Source organism: Xenopus tropicalis, chromosome 1 (assembly GCF_000004195.4).
Source record: "Xenopus tropicalis strain Nigerian chromosome 1, UCB_Xtro_10.0, whole genome shotgun sequence".
In the NCBI taxonomy this organism is placed as follows: Eukaryota; Metazoa; Chordata; class Amphibia; order Anura; family Pipidae; genus Xenopus; species Xenopus tropicalis.
In genome coordinates, this window is record NC_030677.2 from 82,307,767 (window position 1) to 82,325,366 (window position 17,600).

At 40.0% G+C, this 17,600-nt stretch overlaps 1 protein-coding gene across 7 annotated transcripts in view; it reads right to left on the reverse strand.

Moving 5' to 3' along the window:
* Positions 1 to 11,327, reverse strand: part of hnrnpd (heterogeneous nuclear ribonucleoprotein D) — a 14,319-nt gene extending 2,992 nt beyond the window's left edge. For 3 of the 7 annotated variants that reach the window (XR_001170824.3, XM_012963548.3, XM_012963550.3), the window contains exons 1-6: positions 11,065 to 11,327; positions 7,918 to 8,086; positions 5,468 to 5,629; positions 3,374 to 3,505; positions 1,654 to 1,753; positions 1,421 to 1,564 (exon numbers count right to left, since the gene is read on the reverse strand). Coding sequence is in view for 5 of the 7 variants with exons in the window: in XM_012963548.3 (XP_012819002.1) it covers positions 1,421 to 1,564; positions 1,654 to 1,753; positions 3,374 to 3,505; positions 5,468 to 5,629; positions 7,918 to 8,086; positions 11,065 to 11,177 (820 nt within the window). In the remaining 2 variants the exon portion in view is untranslated. 7 annotated transcript variants of the gene reach the window in all.
* Positions 11,328 to 17,600: the final 6,273 nt, after the last annotated feature.

The window sequence follows — 17,600 nt, forward strand, 5'->3', positions numbered from 1 at the left end:
CATCTGGCGTTAGAGGGGTCTATTAATTCAATGGAGCCGAGAGATAACTCTGTAGATCAGCTGCTGCATGGACCAGAAAGTCTCTCTTGTTTGTGGGGAAAATGCAATGGTAGTGAGACCTGTGACCAAATGTAAAGATGTCTGGAACACAACAGTACTCTTGGTTGAATCAGACTTATTAAAGGAAAACTATACCTCCAGAATGAATGAATACAGAACCAACAGATAACATAATATAAACTAAGTGACCTATTAAAGGAGAACTACACCCCCCCAGCTATAAAAACCCCCTTAACTGGCCTGCCTTGACCCCCCTTACCTCTCCCTTATCGCATACTCAGTAACTTAAAAAACTAAAACTAAAACCCCAACCTAAAACTGCAGAGCAGCACAGCTGCGTACCATCTTCTGTTCAATCGTAGAAAATTCCGGTCTCACTGCCGACAGACCCTGCTAGAGCATGCACAGTTGAAGCCGATTTTTGAATTGCCCCAACTGTGCATGCTCAAGCAGGGTCTGTGTCGGCCGCGAGACCCAAAACTTCTATGATTGAACAGAAGATGGGCCTCGGTACGCAGCTGTGCTGCATTTTTAGGTTGGGGTTTGCAAAAGGGGCAGTTTTTTTAAGTTAGAGTATGTGATAAGGCAGAGGTGAGGGGGGTCGAGGCAGGCTAGTTAAGGGGGCTTTTATAGCTGGGGGGTGTAGTTCTCCTTTAAAGAATCTTACCAAACTGGAATATATATCCGTAAATATTGCCCTTTTACATCCTTTACCTTGATCCAGCATTTTGGGATAGGCTGTGTGCTCCCTCACACATCACCTGACAGGAAATAAAGCAGCTCTAACTGTAGCAGGAAGAAGTGTGGAAGCAAGAGACAGAACTCTGTCCATTGATTGGCTGATTTGGCCAAGCATGTATGTGTGCCTTGGCTTGTTTGTGTGCACTGTGAATCCTATTGATGTCAGGAGGCGGCCCTTAATTCATAAAATGGCAATTTTCTATTTAGGATTATTAAATAGCACATACTACTAAAAAAAAAAAATATATATATATAAATTTTTATGAAAATGATTTATTTACATGAAGCAGGGTTTTACATATAAGCTTGTTTATGCAGTATATTTTTTAGAGAGACCTACATTGTTTGGGGGGTATAATTTTCCTTTAACATTGAAGAAAACCTTACACACCCAGTCAGACCACAACTAAAACAAGCAGCCTTTCAAACTGTCAATTTTAAATGCAATCACACAAACCATAAAACAAAACCACTTTATTTGTCAACACCACCACCCTTGGTTAGCCTGAAAATCATTTTTAGCCCTTTATTTAACAGCAAATTTTGTACATGAAAAACAATGACCTATTAATATTTTAATGCTTCCATCACAAGCCTTGTCAAATTTATGGATACTCACTACTATAGTCTCCATAGCCATAGTAGTTGTAACCAGAGTAGTCATAGTTCCCATAACCTCCATACCCCTGGTTGTTGTATCCATAACTGCTGTAGCTTGGATTCCAGTAGTTACTATATCCCTGGCTCCAGGTCTGACTTACACCTGTAAATCATAAACAATGAGGTCAGTGGTTGAAATATAATTTTCAGGCAAGATAACAAGAACCATAATACAGTTTTAGAGATATGAACCTCCTCTTCCACGGGGCCTAGATGATGAGCCTCCACCCCTTGTCCCCCACTGCTGCTGCTGCTGATACTGTTCCTTTGACAATGCCACCTTAATTTCACACTGGAAATAAAAACAAATTTAAAAATAAGTAGTGATTCCCTAAATAATCAAAGTTTTTTTCATTTCAAGTTTACAAGCAAATATCACACCAGCTTACAAGAATATGTATAACATATGTATGTGAGTATTACTAAATAGTGCAGCTTGTATACATAACCTGTACATTATACTACATTATTAGTACTTAAAGAGACAAATACAGTACAACAGCATAACATTATATTTCATTAAATGTATATATTACATGCCATTAATATAACACAGCACTTGCTTTTTAAAATTAAAAACCTGTATATTCATGTATTCTTTTGGGATATAGTCCTATTTAGACACAGTTTAGATAAAATTTTGTTTCTGAACAATTTTTGCTAGTTAAATTCAGAGGATGGTAAGACAGAAAATGAGTTTGTTGAAGAAAAAAAAAAAAAGAGGAAAAAAAAATACAATTGTAAACGCACAGATGAATAGTTTTTTAGCTGACAAAGTAAATAGTCAGAAGTAGAAGGCAATAAAATCAAAAACTAAAAAAAAAAAAGGAAATAATAAAGACCAATCCCAAAGTTGCTAGGAACATGACATTCTATAACGTATTAAAAGTTAACTTTATGGTGAACAACCCTTTAAAAGGTAGGGTGATCTTACAAAGATTACAAAAGCTCCCTTATCTGGAAAACCCGAGGTCCCAAGCATTCCAGATAAGAGATCCTATACCTATAATTTAAAACAGATCCACAAAGGGCAAAAGAACCACAAATAGATTTTAATGAAACTGTGCAACTTTACTTTTTGACACCAGGCAAAATAATGAAAATATTTAATTTCCACGAAATAATATATTCGATGATGCTTAGCCACTGTATTTTGAGGTGAAGCGATAAGATCCAATCAATACCATAACTACATATTAAGATATCAAAGTTTGTTGCGCATGATAAAAGTAAAACTGCTGAATTTAAAATACAGTTAGGGACAGATTTAGTGTGATAAGAGTGATTTTTTATGAAATTTAGATTTTTAGAAGCCTATTTATCAATGGGTGAAAGAAAGAGTTCACAATTTGATAAAGAGCTTCTAAAAATCCCATATGAATGAATAGAAAGTGGGTGAATTTTTCCGTGGTAAAGTCTAATCTCACATTTTGATAAATCTGCCCCTTAGACTGGCCATACATATAATTTTCCGAAACATATTAATATATAAAAGATTTTTGGACCGTGCGTGAATGCCCTGACATGGGAACACAGACTACAGAGAACAGCAGGGAACTAACTATGCTACTGGCAGTGTTTCAAAGTGCCTTGTGATATAGGTCCTTAAAAGGAACGGCAACAACAAAAAGTGAAAGTGTCTAAACGTAATTAAAATATAATGTACTGTTGCCCTGCTGACCCCATTGCTACACAGCAGCTTCTTTATGTAAACTACTGAAGTGTTTCTGAAACAAACACGCAGTATTTACCAGTGCAGGACAGCAGTACATTATAATTCAATTACAATTGTTTCAAAATTCAAACATTTTTTGGCATTGCTGTTCTTTTAAACATTAGAAGAGGAAGGGGAAGAAAAGAAGAGTTATAATTCGTTTCAACTGACATTTATCCAATATTTCACATAACATACTTTACTGAGGCCAACATTGTGGTATTTCTTTTCCATTATCTTCTTTACTGGGTCTTCCTCCTTAAATGTGATGAAGCAGAATCCACGTCTTTTGTTAGTCTTGTTATCCATTGGAAGTTCTATGGCTTCAATCTTCAGAAGGAGCAAGGAAAAAAAACAAAACATATGGGACGTGGATATAAGATATAAGCAATTGCCATTTTGGCAACTGAAAGTTTGTCAAAGAAACAAATATTAAATGTACAGGTAGGCGGCTTAAATTTAGCAAAATAAGCTTTAAACAATATGACCTATGCAGTCACTGTACAGTGATGCCTGCTTGACACTGCAAACATTCCCCATAGGCAGAGCAATTCCCACTCATGTGAATTTGAAGTGGCCGCAGGCAAAAATGGCATTTTGATGGCTACAGTTGACCTTAAAGCACTCTCAAAGTCAAAATACCACATGTGCTATAGTACCAAGCATGAATGACATCTGGCTATAACTGCACACACAGGGAGGATTTGGACACAAAATACTACTAAGTTGAAAAAAGGAATGGAAGGTCTCAATTATAAGGAGAGGTTGGCTAAGTTGAGGTTGTTAATGCTAAGGAAAAAGCACTTGAAGGGCAATATGATAATATTGTATAAATATACAAAGGGATGCTTTATTCACCAGCAAGTCCTTCCAGCAAACACAAGAGCATCCATTCAGATTAGCAGAAAGGAGGTTTCATCTTAAGATGTGAAAAGGTTTTTTACAGTGAGGACTTTGAAGTTGTGAAATGCTCTTCCCTGTGCAGTTGTGGCAGATACATGAGATAGTTTCAAAAAAAGGGTTTCATGCCAAAATGTTAGGCACCCCCAAGTGGCTTAAATCGCATACTTTTTACCCCGGGCTGGTGCCCCTGTTCAGAGAGAACAGCACCAGCCCGGGGCAGCAGCGAGCGCTTCCTCTTCCTTATTCGCTGCGCGCACATGCGCAGTAGAGTGAAAAAGCCGGACTTAAACATAGAAGTCGGCTTTTCACTCTACTGCGCATGCGCCAGCCGACGAATTTCGCCGGCAGCGCGAAGACGGAAGGAGGAAGGCTCGCTGCAGGTACCCCGGGCTGGTGCTGTTTTCTCCTAACAGGGGCACCAGCCCGGGGTACAAAGTAAGCGATCTAAATCAATTGGGGGTGCCTAACATTTTGGCACCCCCAAGCCTTTCCTTCTCCTTTAAAGCTGCATTATTTCTGGTCATGTGATCTCTGAGGGAGCACACAGACCATCACTTAATGGGTGGATCAAGGGAAAGGATGTAAAAGGGCAATATTTACTGGTAGATAGATATATATTTTACACTCCTCAAAAAAATAAAGGAAACACAAAAATAAGACATCCTAGATCTGAATGAATGACAACTAAATCACACAAAAATTATCAATGGAAATCAAATTTATTAACCCATGGAGGTCTGGATTTGGAGTCACACTCAAAATTACGGGCAGGCTAGTCCATAGCATCAATGCCTTCGTCTTGCAGGAACTGCCGACACACTCCAGCCACATGAGGTCTTGCATTAGGAGGAACCCAGAGCCAACATATGGTCTCACAAGGGGTCTGAGGATCTTATCTCGGTACCTAATGGCAGTCAGGCTACCTCTGGTGAGCACATGGAGGGCTGTGTGGGCCCCCCCAAAGAAATGCCACCCCACACCATTACTGACTCACTGCCAAACCGGTCATGCTGGAGGATGTTGCAGGCAGCCGAATGTTCTCCATCTCCAGACTCTGTCACATCTGTCACATGTGCTCAGTGTGAAATAGTGAAGTATTTAATAAGAAAATTTCATTCAGATCTAGGATGTCTTATTTTTGTGTTCCCTTTAATTTTTTTGAGTAGTGTATATATATTTATCTGTTGGTCAAGTATTCATTCTGTGGGTATAGTTTTCCTTTAACTAGTACAAAATGTATCCAGGAAATGTTCTAATTTCCTATTTGGGAGTCAAGAAGGAATTATGCAACAGAACTAATATGGATGAGTTCAGTGGACAATGATAGATTGATAGATAGGCAGATAGAGAGACAGGTAGATAGATAGGTAGCTCAAGTGTTACAAATACCTCTCCGAACGTTCCAAAATACTCTCTTATCTTCTCTTCAGGTGTGTCTGGAGATAAACCCCCTACAAATATCTTCTTGACAGGCTCTTTTGTCTTCATTGCCTTTGCCCTCTTTGGGTCTATAACTTTACCATTCAGCTTGTGCTCCTTCTGTTCCATTACCTTTAAAAGGTAAAGCATTTAATAAACACTATTGTTTCTTCAAAAAAATTAAAAAAACAGGATTTAATTATGTACACATCCAAACTGGCTGTGATATCACTTCTGGTTCAGAGTGCCCAAACAATACCTGCAGGTTTGGTAGCAGGTGGATGGGGGATAAATAAGGATCAGAGGTACTGGTACTAATACAGCCTTCTGACCTAGATTTAGAGCATACTAGAGGGAGCTTTAATGGAAAACACATACAACTTACATCAGGGATCCCCAACCTTTTTGACCTGTGAGCCACATTCAAATGTAAAAAAGATTTGGGGAGCAACACAAGCATAAAACATCTTCCCAGTGGTACCAAATAAGGACTGTTATTGGCTATTTGGCAGCCCCTATATGGACTGGCAGCCTACAGAAGGCTCTGTTTGGCAGTACATCTGGTTTTTATGCAACCAAACTTGCCACCAAGCCAAGAATTCAAAAATAACTACCTGCTTTAAGGCCACTGAGAGCAACAGAAGAAGTACGTCACTTGCGACCCCCAAGTGTTGTGCCCTAGGCTTCTGTCTACCTCTAATTCTGGCCCTGCTTCCTATTCAAAGTAGAAAGGTTCAAACTGTGGAGCTTCACAATAGATAAGTTTATGATTTCTGTACAATGTTTCAGTTTCTATTTTAGAAAAGACATCAGATTCAATGTAGGGAATGAGGTATGTCATTTTGAAGACTTTTTTTTTTTTTCCAAATAAAAAGGATTACTTATCCAACAGTCAAACAATTGGATAGCTGGAAAAGACTATCTGAAGTGGCTGCATCAGCCATAAATGTATTTCTCTCCCTACAGATCTGCATGCATCATCCTCAGTGTGATCAAACTGTAAAGTCTGTAAGGCTCATCATCTGGGTGACTAGGACCCCAATCAGCAATCTATACATGTAAGGTTCATTGTGTATAACAGTTAAGAGTTTCAAACTGCTAGCTACCAATCTTTCAGCGTATGGAGCCCAAAACCTTTAGGCATATTAGTCAGAACAGTCATATGTTCTGGTTGATAAAATCACTGACCTGGGGACTCAGTCTGTGGCTTCTAACAACGGAAGCTGCTATAGGCTGATTTCAACCGATTGAGAAATGAAGGAAGGATCATGATTATCCTTCATTCAATGGCTATGGGCTGCCAACACCATACTGTTTTGATCATGCTACCTCTAGTAATCGAACCCACTGTAAACTACAACCCTCCACAGAATTACCTTTAGCTATTAATGCTTCTTTAAAATACAAAATCTACAACACTAAAATACACAATGTCACACCTAACCAACTCCACCTAAATGACTAAGCAGCTACTAATGCAAACACATAGCTGTCAGCACAAAGACTAGGCAGGAGAAAATACAAAATTACATAGTCAGTCAACATGTTGTCATGTGTGGGTGCACTAGGCATTTTATCTGTCTGCCTAGAAAATATATATATATGTTTCCAGGATGACATCCACCCCATGTGCACACTGACAAGCCAATGCCATGCCTGACAGTGCACACATAAGCGACCATGTCCTGTTTAGCTTTATGGCTGCAATTCTGAGAGTGCTTTGTCACTCTAATCATGGATCTGAAATCCACTTCAGCTTAGGGTAGTGGTTCCCATCTATTGGTGCTGAGGAGGACCCTGCCTGTAGACCAATTATAGTGAAATTTGGAAAATGAGAATCCTTTTGCCTGTGAAATTCACAGCTTAGGCGGCAGTGTAAATTTTTGTCAATCTGAGCTAGAATTTCACCACTAACAATCATTTATGTACCCCCGTTCTAGCATAAAAACTTAAATAAGAGTTTAAATATTTAGTACATAGGAAGAAAAAATGAAGACACACAAGTGTGACTGGTTCCCTAGAAAAAGTGCTATACAGAATCAAAAACTGGCTAGTTAATGCTAATTGCATGGAACTAAATACAACGAATTAGGGCCGTGGTAGGCTGGGAGATTAGTCGCGACAAATCTCCCTTGTTGTGGGCGACTAATCTCCCCGAAATGCCATCCCACCGGTGAAAATGTATATCGCCGGTGGGATGGCATATGCAGCGCAGCGATTTCCCGAAATCGCGGAAGTTGCCTTGAGAGGCAACTTGGGCGACTGCGGCGCCGCATATGCCATCCCACCGGCGATATACATTCTCACCGGTGGGATGGCATTTCAGGGAGATTAGTCGCCCGCAACAAGGGAGATTTGTCGCGACTAATCTCCCCGCCTACCACGGCCCTTAAAGGTGCAATAATTGTTTTGTACTTTACCTTGTCAACGCCTTCAGATTCCTTAAACAATACAAAGCCAAAGCCACGAGATCTTCCAGTGATAGGGTCCAATTTCAAGGTACAGTCTACAACCTCTCCAAATTTTGAAAAATAATCTTTCAGGTCTTTCTTTGTAGTATCCCAGCTAAGGCCTCCTATAAACATCTTCCTGTTAAAATCAAATAAATAAATGTAAAATGTTTTAGTGGTCACAGAACACTGCTACATAAAGTTTCAACAAAGCATTTGCGAAGCAAAAATTCAAAAAGGTAATTTAAATATTCCCAGAATTCAAGTCTTGCTACTTGTTACCAAAGAGTTTCATATCAATACTTGCAAACTTTAAAATATAACTAGCAATGCATCCTTTATCTAAGCACTGTTTTTAAAGAACTAGTACATTGTTTAGCTATGTTTTAGACCAGTGTTCAGCTTTCAAATGGGGGGGTTACTGACCCCAGCTGCCAAAAAGATACTCTGTAGGGCTACAATTTTACAGTTATTGTTTCTTTTCCTTGCTTATATTTCTATTCAGACCCTCTACTACTCATATTCCAGTCACTCAATTCAAATTACCAACTGCTCATGAATAAAATGCCACAAGAAATAAAAAATGATGACTGTTTGTAAATATCACTGTCTACATCAGGGATCCCCAACCTTTTATACCAGTGATCCACATTTAAATGGAAAAAGTTTTGGAAAGCATGAGAAAAGTTATGCAATCAAAGCTTGCCTTGTAACCAGAAATTCAAAATAAGCACCTGCTTTTGAGGCCAGTGGGAGCAACATTCAAAAGGGTTGGCGAGCAACTTGTTGCGCACAAGCCACTGGTTGGTGCTCACTGGTCTACATCATATGAAAAGCTAATTTAAAGGTGAACTCTCTTTAATCTAGTTAAAAGACAAGTTTCCAATTTTACTCAACTGTGCATCAACAGTAAATCTAGAATATAAAAACAAAGTAAAATAGCACTGCCTTGTGCTCTTCATTTTTTCCCCAGAGCTGGTGCACTTTTTTCTTATAAGGAGCATCAACCAAGGGGGATAAAAAACACCAGGAGGTGTCTAACCTATTTGCACCCCACAAGTGAATGACGCCTTTCCTTGTCCTTTGAAGTGCCTAAAAGATCCAGTACTGTCACCTTTCAGACTGAAAATAGTCTAATGAGAATTTTAATATTAGGGCTGAAGACTGCAAATACCAGAATTATCAGGTGTTGCCCTTTCAAATTAAAAGGAGCCACAGGAGGCAATTTTCAGGCAGCTGAAAGTGTACCAAGTGTGCATAACCAATAGGTGTGTAGAGCCATGACTAGACATTTTAACGGTTTTCCACTATTGTAGCATTAGTTATCTCCTATGTAAATGGGGGAATTACAACCGTACTAGAACGTAAATGCAACACCTATCGACACGTAGCTTATTTATATTAAAAGGGTAGTTCACCTTCACATTAACTTTTAAAATGGTATAAAATGGCCAATTATTAGAATATCCTTGTTTAACACTGTAAGACAAGTTGTATCCAATTGTTACTGTTTTTAGGTAGAACTCTCTAAGATGTCAAGCTGAGAAATCAGAATTTACAAGGGAGAGATAGCCTGGTTTCTGGATTCTGGCAATGGGGACATTTAAAGACTGTTTGACCGAGGCTTTGATTAAGGTGGTAGCCTTGTGCTTTTTACTTAGGAAAGCAAAGGTGGCTATACATACATGCACCTGTTACCTGTATAGCATCTGACTGCTGAAAAGGTGGATACTGTACAAGGTGCCATACAGGGTACGGCGATTTTCCATTATTCTGTTTAGGCTGAACTGCAGCAAGTGAAGAGGAACTGTGTTAAAGAGGTGTGCTTTTTAGTTTTGCCTTTCCTGATTTCAACTTTCCCAAATTCTAGGGCCTCCATTTCCAAATTTTTCTTTGTTCAAGTGATGTGAAAAAGTCTTTGCCTCCTTCCTGGTTTCCCCTGTTATTGCTTATGTGTCACAGTGAATGGTTTCTAAACATTAAATAATATTAAATAAAGGATACCTAAGTAAATATAACAGTTTTATAATTACTGAATTGTTTTAGGGACCAAGTTTTCTAACACAATGTAGAATTTGTTAGTGTGACAAATATGCAATAGAGGGAAAGGGGCGAATACTTCAATAACATTTGACATCATAGTATTGAATTTTTTTGTGTTGCAAATAATCAGTTATTGAATAAGAATGTTCCGTGTGCACACACATTTTGAATCCAATGCACCTTACAAATATTGGCGATATTGGTGTTTATCAGTGATCCCCAACCAGTGGCTCATGAGCAACATATTGCTCACCAACCCTGCTGATGTTGCTCCCAATGGCCTCAAAGCAGGATTCTATTTTTGAATTTCTGACTTGAAGGCAAGATTTGGAAGTATAAAGACCATGTGTACTGTCAAGCAGATCCTCCTGTAGTCTGCCAGTCATCATTGGGTTATTAAATAACCAATTACAACCCTTATTGGTCATCCCCTAGGAATTTTTTTTCATGTTTGTGTTGCTCCCCAACATTTTTTTTACATTTAAATGTTGCTCACGGCTATAAAAAGGTTGGGGACCCCTGGTGTACACAATTACATTTGTGTGAAAACACAGGTTAGTACTTGGATCTGCTAACATATTTTGTTCTTTTTTTCACACACTGTAATAGAAGCAAAAGATACTTTTTGCACAGGCAAGGTATATTGCTAATAGATTTTACAACATCTAGTTTTTTTTTATATGTACCCTTTTCAATTTAAAAAAAAAGTGCACTGATGTGTATAGTATTCTGAAAGCCCCAAAAGTGTGGCATGGCAATTAACCCTTTAACCAGCCTAAAAGATGCCCAGCATGCAGTCGCTGAGGAATCCTGGGATATTGCATCTTAACACCAGGTTGGACATACATGCAAGGCAGCTTTTTTTCCCCCTAATAATGGTAAACATGCAATGGCATGCAGGCAAGACTTTTCACATACGCATATAAAAAAAGCTGAATTAGTATAGGAAAAAAGCCCGCCCAGTAAAATATTATGTGTCTCAATTAAGATATAATTCTATAAGTGTAGCCAATTAATTAGAAAACTAGCCATTGCCGACAAAAGTCAGCCTTTGCTGTATAATAAGCGACTCACCCCTCATCCTCTTCGGTCTTACTAGCATCAATCTTCACCCCTTCGTTTTGCCCAGTCTCCTCTGTCTCAGCAGTAGTAGCCTCCATCATGGCTTCATCGTCTTCAGAAATCATGGCTTACGTTTTTGATAACAATAAGTCGGACAAGTAGAACGTATACTACTGGAATCACGGAGAGAAAGAAATAATAGCTGCTTCCTCTCCCTTCTAACCCTTCGCTCCCGTAGCCGACTCCGCCCCCGGCCTTCTACTACTAATGGCGTCCTGGCAGAGCTCGCCTGAAATGGCGGCTTGAGGGGATTAGCGCTATTAAAAGAGCCAGCAAATATGATAACTGTAGTAGTGAAAATGCTTATTAAAGCGAGGTTATTTTAGTAGTCATATAAATGATGTAAAGCTAGAATTCGAGTTAGTTTCCATCTAACAGTGTTTTTCGGATAAGAGATTGAGTTTTTATTTATTTTCTAGGGGACATTTTCAATGCAAAAAATAATACGGACGATGTTTGCTGTTTTTTTTAAAAAAAAACTTTGAACAATGAATAACTTAACTATCATTTAATAAAGCACCAAAAAAATAAACGTGGTGCTTTATGAATCATGACTGCAAGCTTAGTTAAAAGTAAACATGACTTCGCTCTATTTGCAGGGCAGTGGTACGATTCTGCACTGAACCCTACATAAATGGCAGGCATAATTATTGACTAGATGTCGGTTTTCTCTCCTTCATATATATTGTGAATGTGCTGTGGTTTATTTGCAATGTGATATATGAATAGTGTAACAAATTATATAGTTAGCACTTAAATTTTCTATTTCGGTAGTATTTAAAGCACATACAACTAAAAAAGTATATTGTCATGAAAATGGTTTATTTAGATAAAGCAGGGTTTTACATATGAGCTTGTTTATGCAATATATTTTATAGGAGAAGGAAAGGCTAATAAAGAGTTAATCTCAAGATGCAGGCATACCTTCAGTTCTCTCAATAGTGCTCTTAAGTCTCCCTATATTTCACCTGTTCAGATGATCAGAAGCCAAAAATGAAAAAAAAAATGCCGAGCTGTGTAAAGAAAGTTCCCATAATGCCTCGCTCCTGCACCGAGACCCAGACCAGTGTACATGCTCTATTTGTAAGACTATGAGAAAGCTTCCTGCTGATTGGCTCAGATCCACATTCCTGGGGGGGGAGTGAGTTCTTAGCATTCTTGAGGGAGAGAGCTGTGTGTCTCTGGCAGAGGAAAACAGACACAACAAATCTTTTTACAGAGTGCAGCATCTCTGTGAGTGCTTATGGCTGTATTTACATAGACCTTTCAGATAAAGCTTACTTATTTTTTACATACTTCAGATATTTAAAGGAGAAGGAAAGCCTAAGTCACTTGGGGGTGCCCCTGTTAGGAAAGAACAGCACCAGCCTGGGGTAGCTGTGACCGCTTCCTACTTCCTGTTTCACGCATGTGCAGTAGAGTGAAAAGCCAAACTTAAACAAGGATGTCGGCTTTTCACTTTACTGCGCATGCGCCGGCCCAAGGATTTTGCCTGCAGAAGAGAGAGGAAGCGCTCGCTACAGGTACCCCGGGCTGGTGCAGTTTTCTCCTAACCGGGGCACCAGCCTGGGGTACAAGGTAAGCGATTAAAGTCACTTGGGGGTGCCTAAAATTTTGGCACCCCCAAGTGACATTATTATTATTAACATTTATTTATAAAGCTCCAACATATTCCGCAGCGCTGTACAATAAGTGGGTTTCATACATTGGACATACAGAGTAACATATAAAGCAATCAATAACCGATACAAGAGGTGAAGAGGGCCCTGCCCAAAAGAGCTTACGACTTAGCCTTTTCTTCCCCTTTAATGGAAAACTATACCCCTAAACAATGTAGGAACATTCAGGCGCATAGGGTATGTTTAGTAAGATTGGAGATAAATATCACCAGTGATGTTGCCTATAGCAACCAATCAGCAATTAGATTTAAACACCTATAAGTTAGAAAAAAGCAAAGATCTGATTGGTTGCTTAGTAAACACACACCATGTCTCTTGGCCAGGGTCGGACTGGGGGGTGCAGGGCCCACTGGGGCTTCTGGCTCAGGGGCCCCTACACCCCCCAATGGTCCCCGCCGCCTTCACCCCCCCTCCCGTCGAGGCCCCCAACACCCTCCGACCCCCTCCCCCAACCGCTACTAAAAGAAACTTACCTGCTGCGTGCCGGGGGAGGGAGACGGTGGATTGTGGGAGCACCCTGTGGGGGATCTGGGCCGCCGGGGCCCGCCAGGTTTTTTCCTGGTATCCCAAGCGCTCATTCTGGAAGTGTGAGAGTAGGGGACAGAAGCCTTTCTAAGGGAGAATAGGCACAGTGGTTTTGTGCAAAAGGAGTGGCAGCAGATATGGTGATTGTTCAACAAAAATAAAAGCAGAAACCTGGTTCATATCTCTTATTTGGACTTAAGGGCTCTGGCACACGGGGGAGATTAGTCGCCCGCGATAAAACTCCCTGTTCGCGGGCGACTAATCTCCCCGAGTTGCCTACCCCTGCCATCCCACCGGCGAACATGTAAGTCGCCGGCGGGATGGCAGACGCGGCGGCGCGATTTCGCGCAAATCGCCGAAAAAGACTCGCGAGTCTTTTTCGGCGATTTCCGGAAATCGCCCCGCCGCGTCTGCCATCCCGCCGGCGACTTAAATGTAATCTCCCCCGTGTGCCAGAGCCCTTACACTGAAAGATTAGTTTGGTGATTTTTTTTTTAACACAATACCGGTAGATATTTATTTTAATATTAACAACACTATTGATGAAGGTGACAATATAAAATTGTCATGCACCCAAAATAAGAACAAATGATTAGAACATTGCTAAAGAGGATGTAAGATAAATCTGTCTTAAGGTGGCCATACGCGCACCGATAATATTGTACGAAACCTCGTTTTGTACGATATTCGGTGCGTGTATGGTATGTCGGCGAGTCGACCGATATCGAAGGAAGCTGCTGATATCGGCTGACTCGCCGATCGGACCAGTTTGAAAATTTTGATCGGGCGCCATAGAAGGCACCTGACCAAAATTCTCCCTTCAGCGCTGAATCGGCAGAAGGAGGTAGAAATCCTATTGTTTCTACCTCCTTACCTGCCGATTCAGCCCTGAATGGTGTGTGGCGGATCTGACGATGTTTCGTGCGACCGATGGTTGCACGAAACATCGTCAGATCGCCACGTGTATGGCCAGCTTTATTTATATCTCCAACATTTAGGGGCAGATTTATTATTCTGTGTAAAAAAAAAACAACTACAAAATTCAACACGCATCACCAGGCTTCACTGTTTAAAAAACAGCATAAAATCCACATAATTTTTTTTATGCGTTTTTCTGGAACTTACGTAAATTAATGGTGTAAAATCTGGTGTTCAGAAGACGAACTTCTCCATTTATTCTACACAGCTTTGTACACCATTTTACACGGCATAATAAATAGGCCCCTTAGTTTGGTTTGTCCTATAGAAGGAAGATAGATGAAGCGATCCATTTGGGATATTAAAGGACATGTAACCCTACACACAAAAATGTAGTCAGTGAACAGCCTCTTTCAAATCTTTCAATACCTGCCACACTGGTTGTCCAGAGGTTAATAGTAAGGCTGCAGCATCTCCTCAATCACTTAGATCAGTGGTTCTCAACCTTCCTAATACCCCGATCCTTTAATACAGTTCCTCATGTTGTGGTGACCCCCGACCATAAAATTATTCCACTGATTTAGATTTCCTTCTCCTCCTGTAACCCACTCGACCCCCCCCCCTCGGGAATTAGCTTTGATTCCTGGCTTGCCAGACATGCTCAGTTGTTTACAGATTTGTAACTGATTATGATAAATGATTTAAATGTAAATGATTATGTATCAGAGGAAAAATGGCCACGGGTAAAGGTCCCTTGGACCGATTCGGCAGCTAATCGGCCCGTGTATGGGCACTCCCGATGGGCCTGCCCGACCGATATCTGGCCTGAAATCGCCCGGATCTCGATTGGGCAGGTTAGAAAATCTAGTCGGATCGGGGACCGATTTTGCTTATGCCCGTCATAATTCCAAACGATCGAATTACCCTGAATTCTCCTGATGTCGACCACCCGCAGGTGGGGGATATTGGGAAAAGATCTGTTCGCAGACCTGCCCGTGTATGGGGACCTTAAAAGCTGCTATTTGCTTTAGGAAAATGTGATGGTGCTAGCAAACTGAGGGGATATATGCAGTACAAATGATGCCATTTGGGTGGGGGAGACGGGCCCAACTGATATACATTGTAGGCAAATGTAGGCTTTACATGTTCTTTAAGGGCACACAGAGCATTGGCTCCTCTGCTCTTAGCCTGCATTTTATAGGTAGATGAAGAGAAGCTGGTTTCTGCACTAACAAGTACAGCTTCCACAAGTGCAGCTACATGGAGCGGAGCAAAGATTGCCCTAAATATGCGAAAGCAGGCATTTTAGGACCTGCACTCAGGCAGAAGCTGTACTTGAAAGTGCAGATACCTATAGCTGCAGAACAGAGCAAATGCATAAAAAACGCAGGCTGAGAGCAGCAGAGCCAGCGCTCTGTGTGCCCTTGCCCTGTGAAATAAGTATACATTTTATTTTAAAATTCCTAAAACAATGCTAAGCAGCCCCCGAATAACATATCTCTCTCCCTACAATGAGTCTAATGTACTTTCTTAGATAGAATTGATGTTGCAGAAATGAAAAAAAGAATTATTTAATTTTAAATCCCTAGAATGTGTACTTTTAAAATACATGGTTTCCAGGAGTCAGCATACTCATTCATGGGGGCTTTAATGGTACATAAAATGCATGCAGGGGGTTTATGCAGCTGCTAAAATGTTAACCATGAGAATTTCTATGCATTATATTTTCTAAGAGGCCTCGCATTCTTGGGTAAACCTACAGTATATACAATGTGCAGCAAAGTACAAAATGTTCAGAATTTTAATAAAAACTGCTAACTTTAGGAAAGCATTGCAGTTAGGCAATTTGGAGTAGAAAGACATATTTACCCATATCTGATTTGTCAGAATCTTTCCAAAAATGTATGGTTTCCTGGGATATACCTATCAGTGGAATTTCTGGCCTTAAACTCTTAAGTATGCTGATTTCTATGGTGGGACATAATTGGTACTGGCAGTCAGGAAAGATATGGGTCTTTCTACAAACTGAAAGATAACCATGATAACCATACGAGAAATTTACACAGTGTAATGAACCTACCTTGTTCCATCGCAAAGCTATGGATTCTGGGTATTTATGGGGGGGGGAATTTATACTTGTGAACAGTGAAAGACACTCATGGTTTCCTTTTAACCTGTGGAATCGGGAATGTTTGGGTTAAAAAAAAAAAATGTCAAATAGGGTGCCACAGCCATGTGACCTGTTCTCTGATAAACTTCAGGAATGTTTAACTGCCGAGATGCAAGGCTTGGGACACCTTCAGTTACATGGAAGTAGGAGAAACACTGTTATCTGAAAGCAGTTCTAATGTGTAGCACTGGCTTCTTCTGAAAGCTCATGCACAATGCAGAGATTTCTGCCTACACACCAATATTACAACTTAAAAAAAAAAACATTTCTTGGCTCAAGAATATAACTTTAAATGGGAGAGTGAATTATTTGCAGTGTTAAAAAAAAAAAAGTATACTTTACAAATAAAAAGTATACCATAATCATTGACAATATCCCTTAAAATTCTTTATGCAGCATTCCCACTTGAAAAGACAAAAAAAAAAAATGTAGCCTAGTCACTGCTGCAACTTTAAATTTGTTTGCAGTCATAGTGCAAGTGTTAATATACAGTATTATATTAAGTTTGAGCCAAATACCTTACACCGGTAGATAATGTCTGAAAATCCATAAATATATGGTATGGAGGTCATGTAGGCAGCCACTACTCCCCCCACTATAAATGTTAGGGCATTTCAGCAACCCCAAAAGAATGGTACTTATTGTGTTATAAAGTATAATAAAAGGTGCAAAGCTTGCTACTTATTGCAACCAGTCAGTAGGAAGCATCAGCCTGACACAACAGAACAAACATCCTATTAGTTGCTATGCATTTACTGGCAAACAATTATGCCTTTTATTACATTTGGTCAGGGGTCCCCAACCCTTTTTACTTGTGAGCCACATTCAAACATGAAAAGAGTTGGGGAGCAACACCAGCATGAAAAAAGTCCTAGAGGGTGCCAAATAAAGGCTGTGATTAGCTATTTGAGAGCCTCTATATGGACTGACCACAGTTGATGTTGTTTGGCAGTTAATTTTTCTTTCTGCCTCCAAGACAGGAATTCAAAAACAAACCTGATTTGAGGCCGCTGGGAGCAATACCCAAGGGACCAACATGTGCTCCTGGACCACTGGTTGAGGATCACTGCATTTCAAATTAACCATTTATGCAATACATTTGTCACACATTTGTCCTAAAATGTTGGATTACCTGCACAATCAGTCTGTGGCTTAATAACTGGCTATACCTATAAATCAAAGCAGTGTCCTTACTA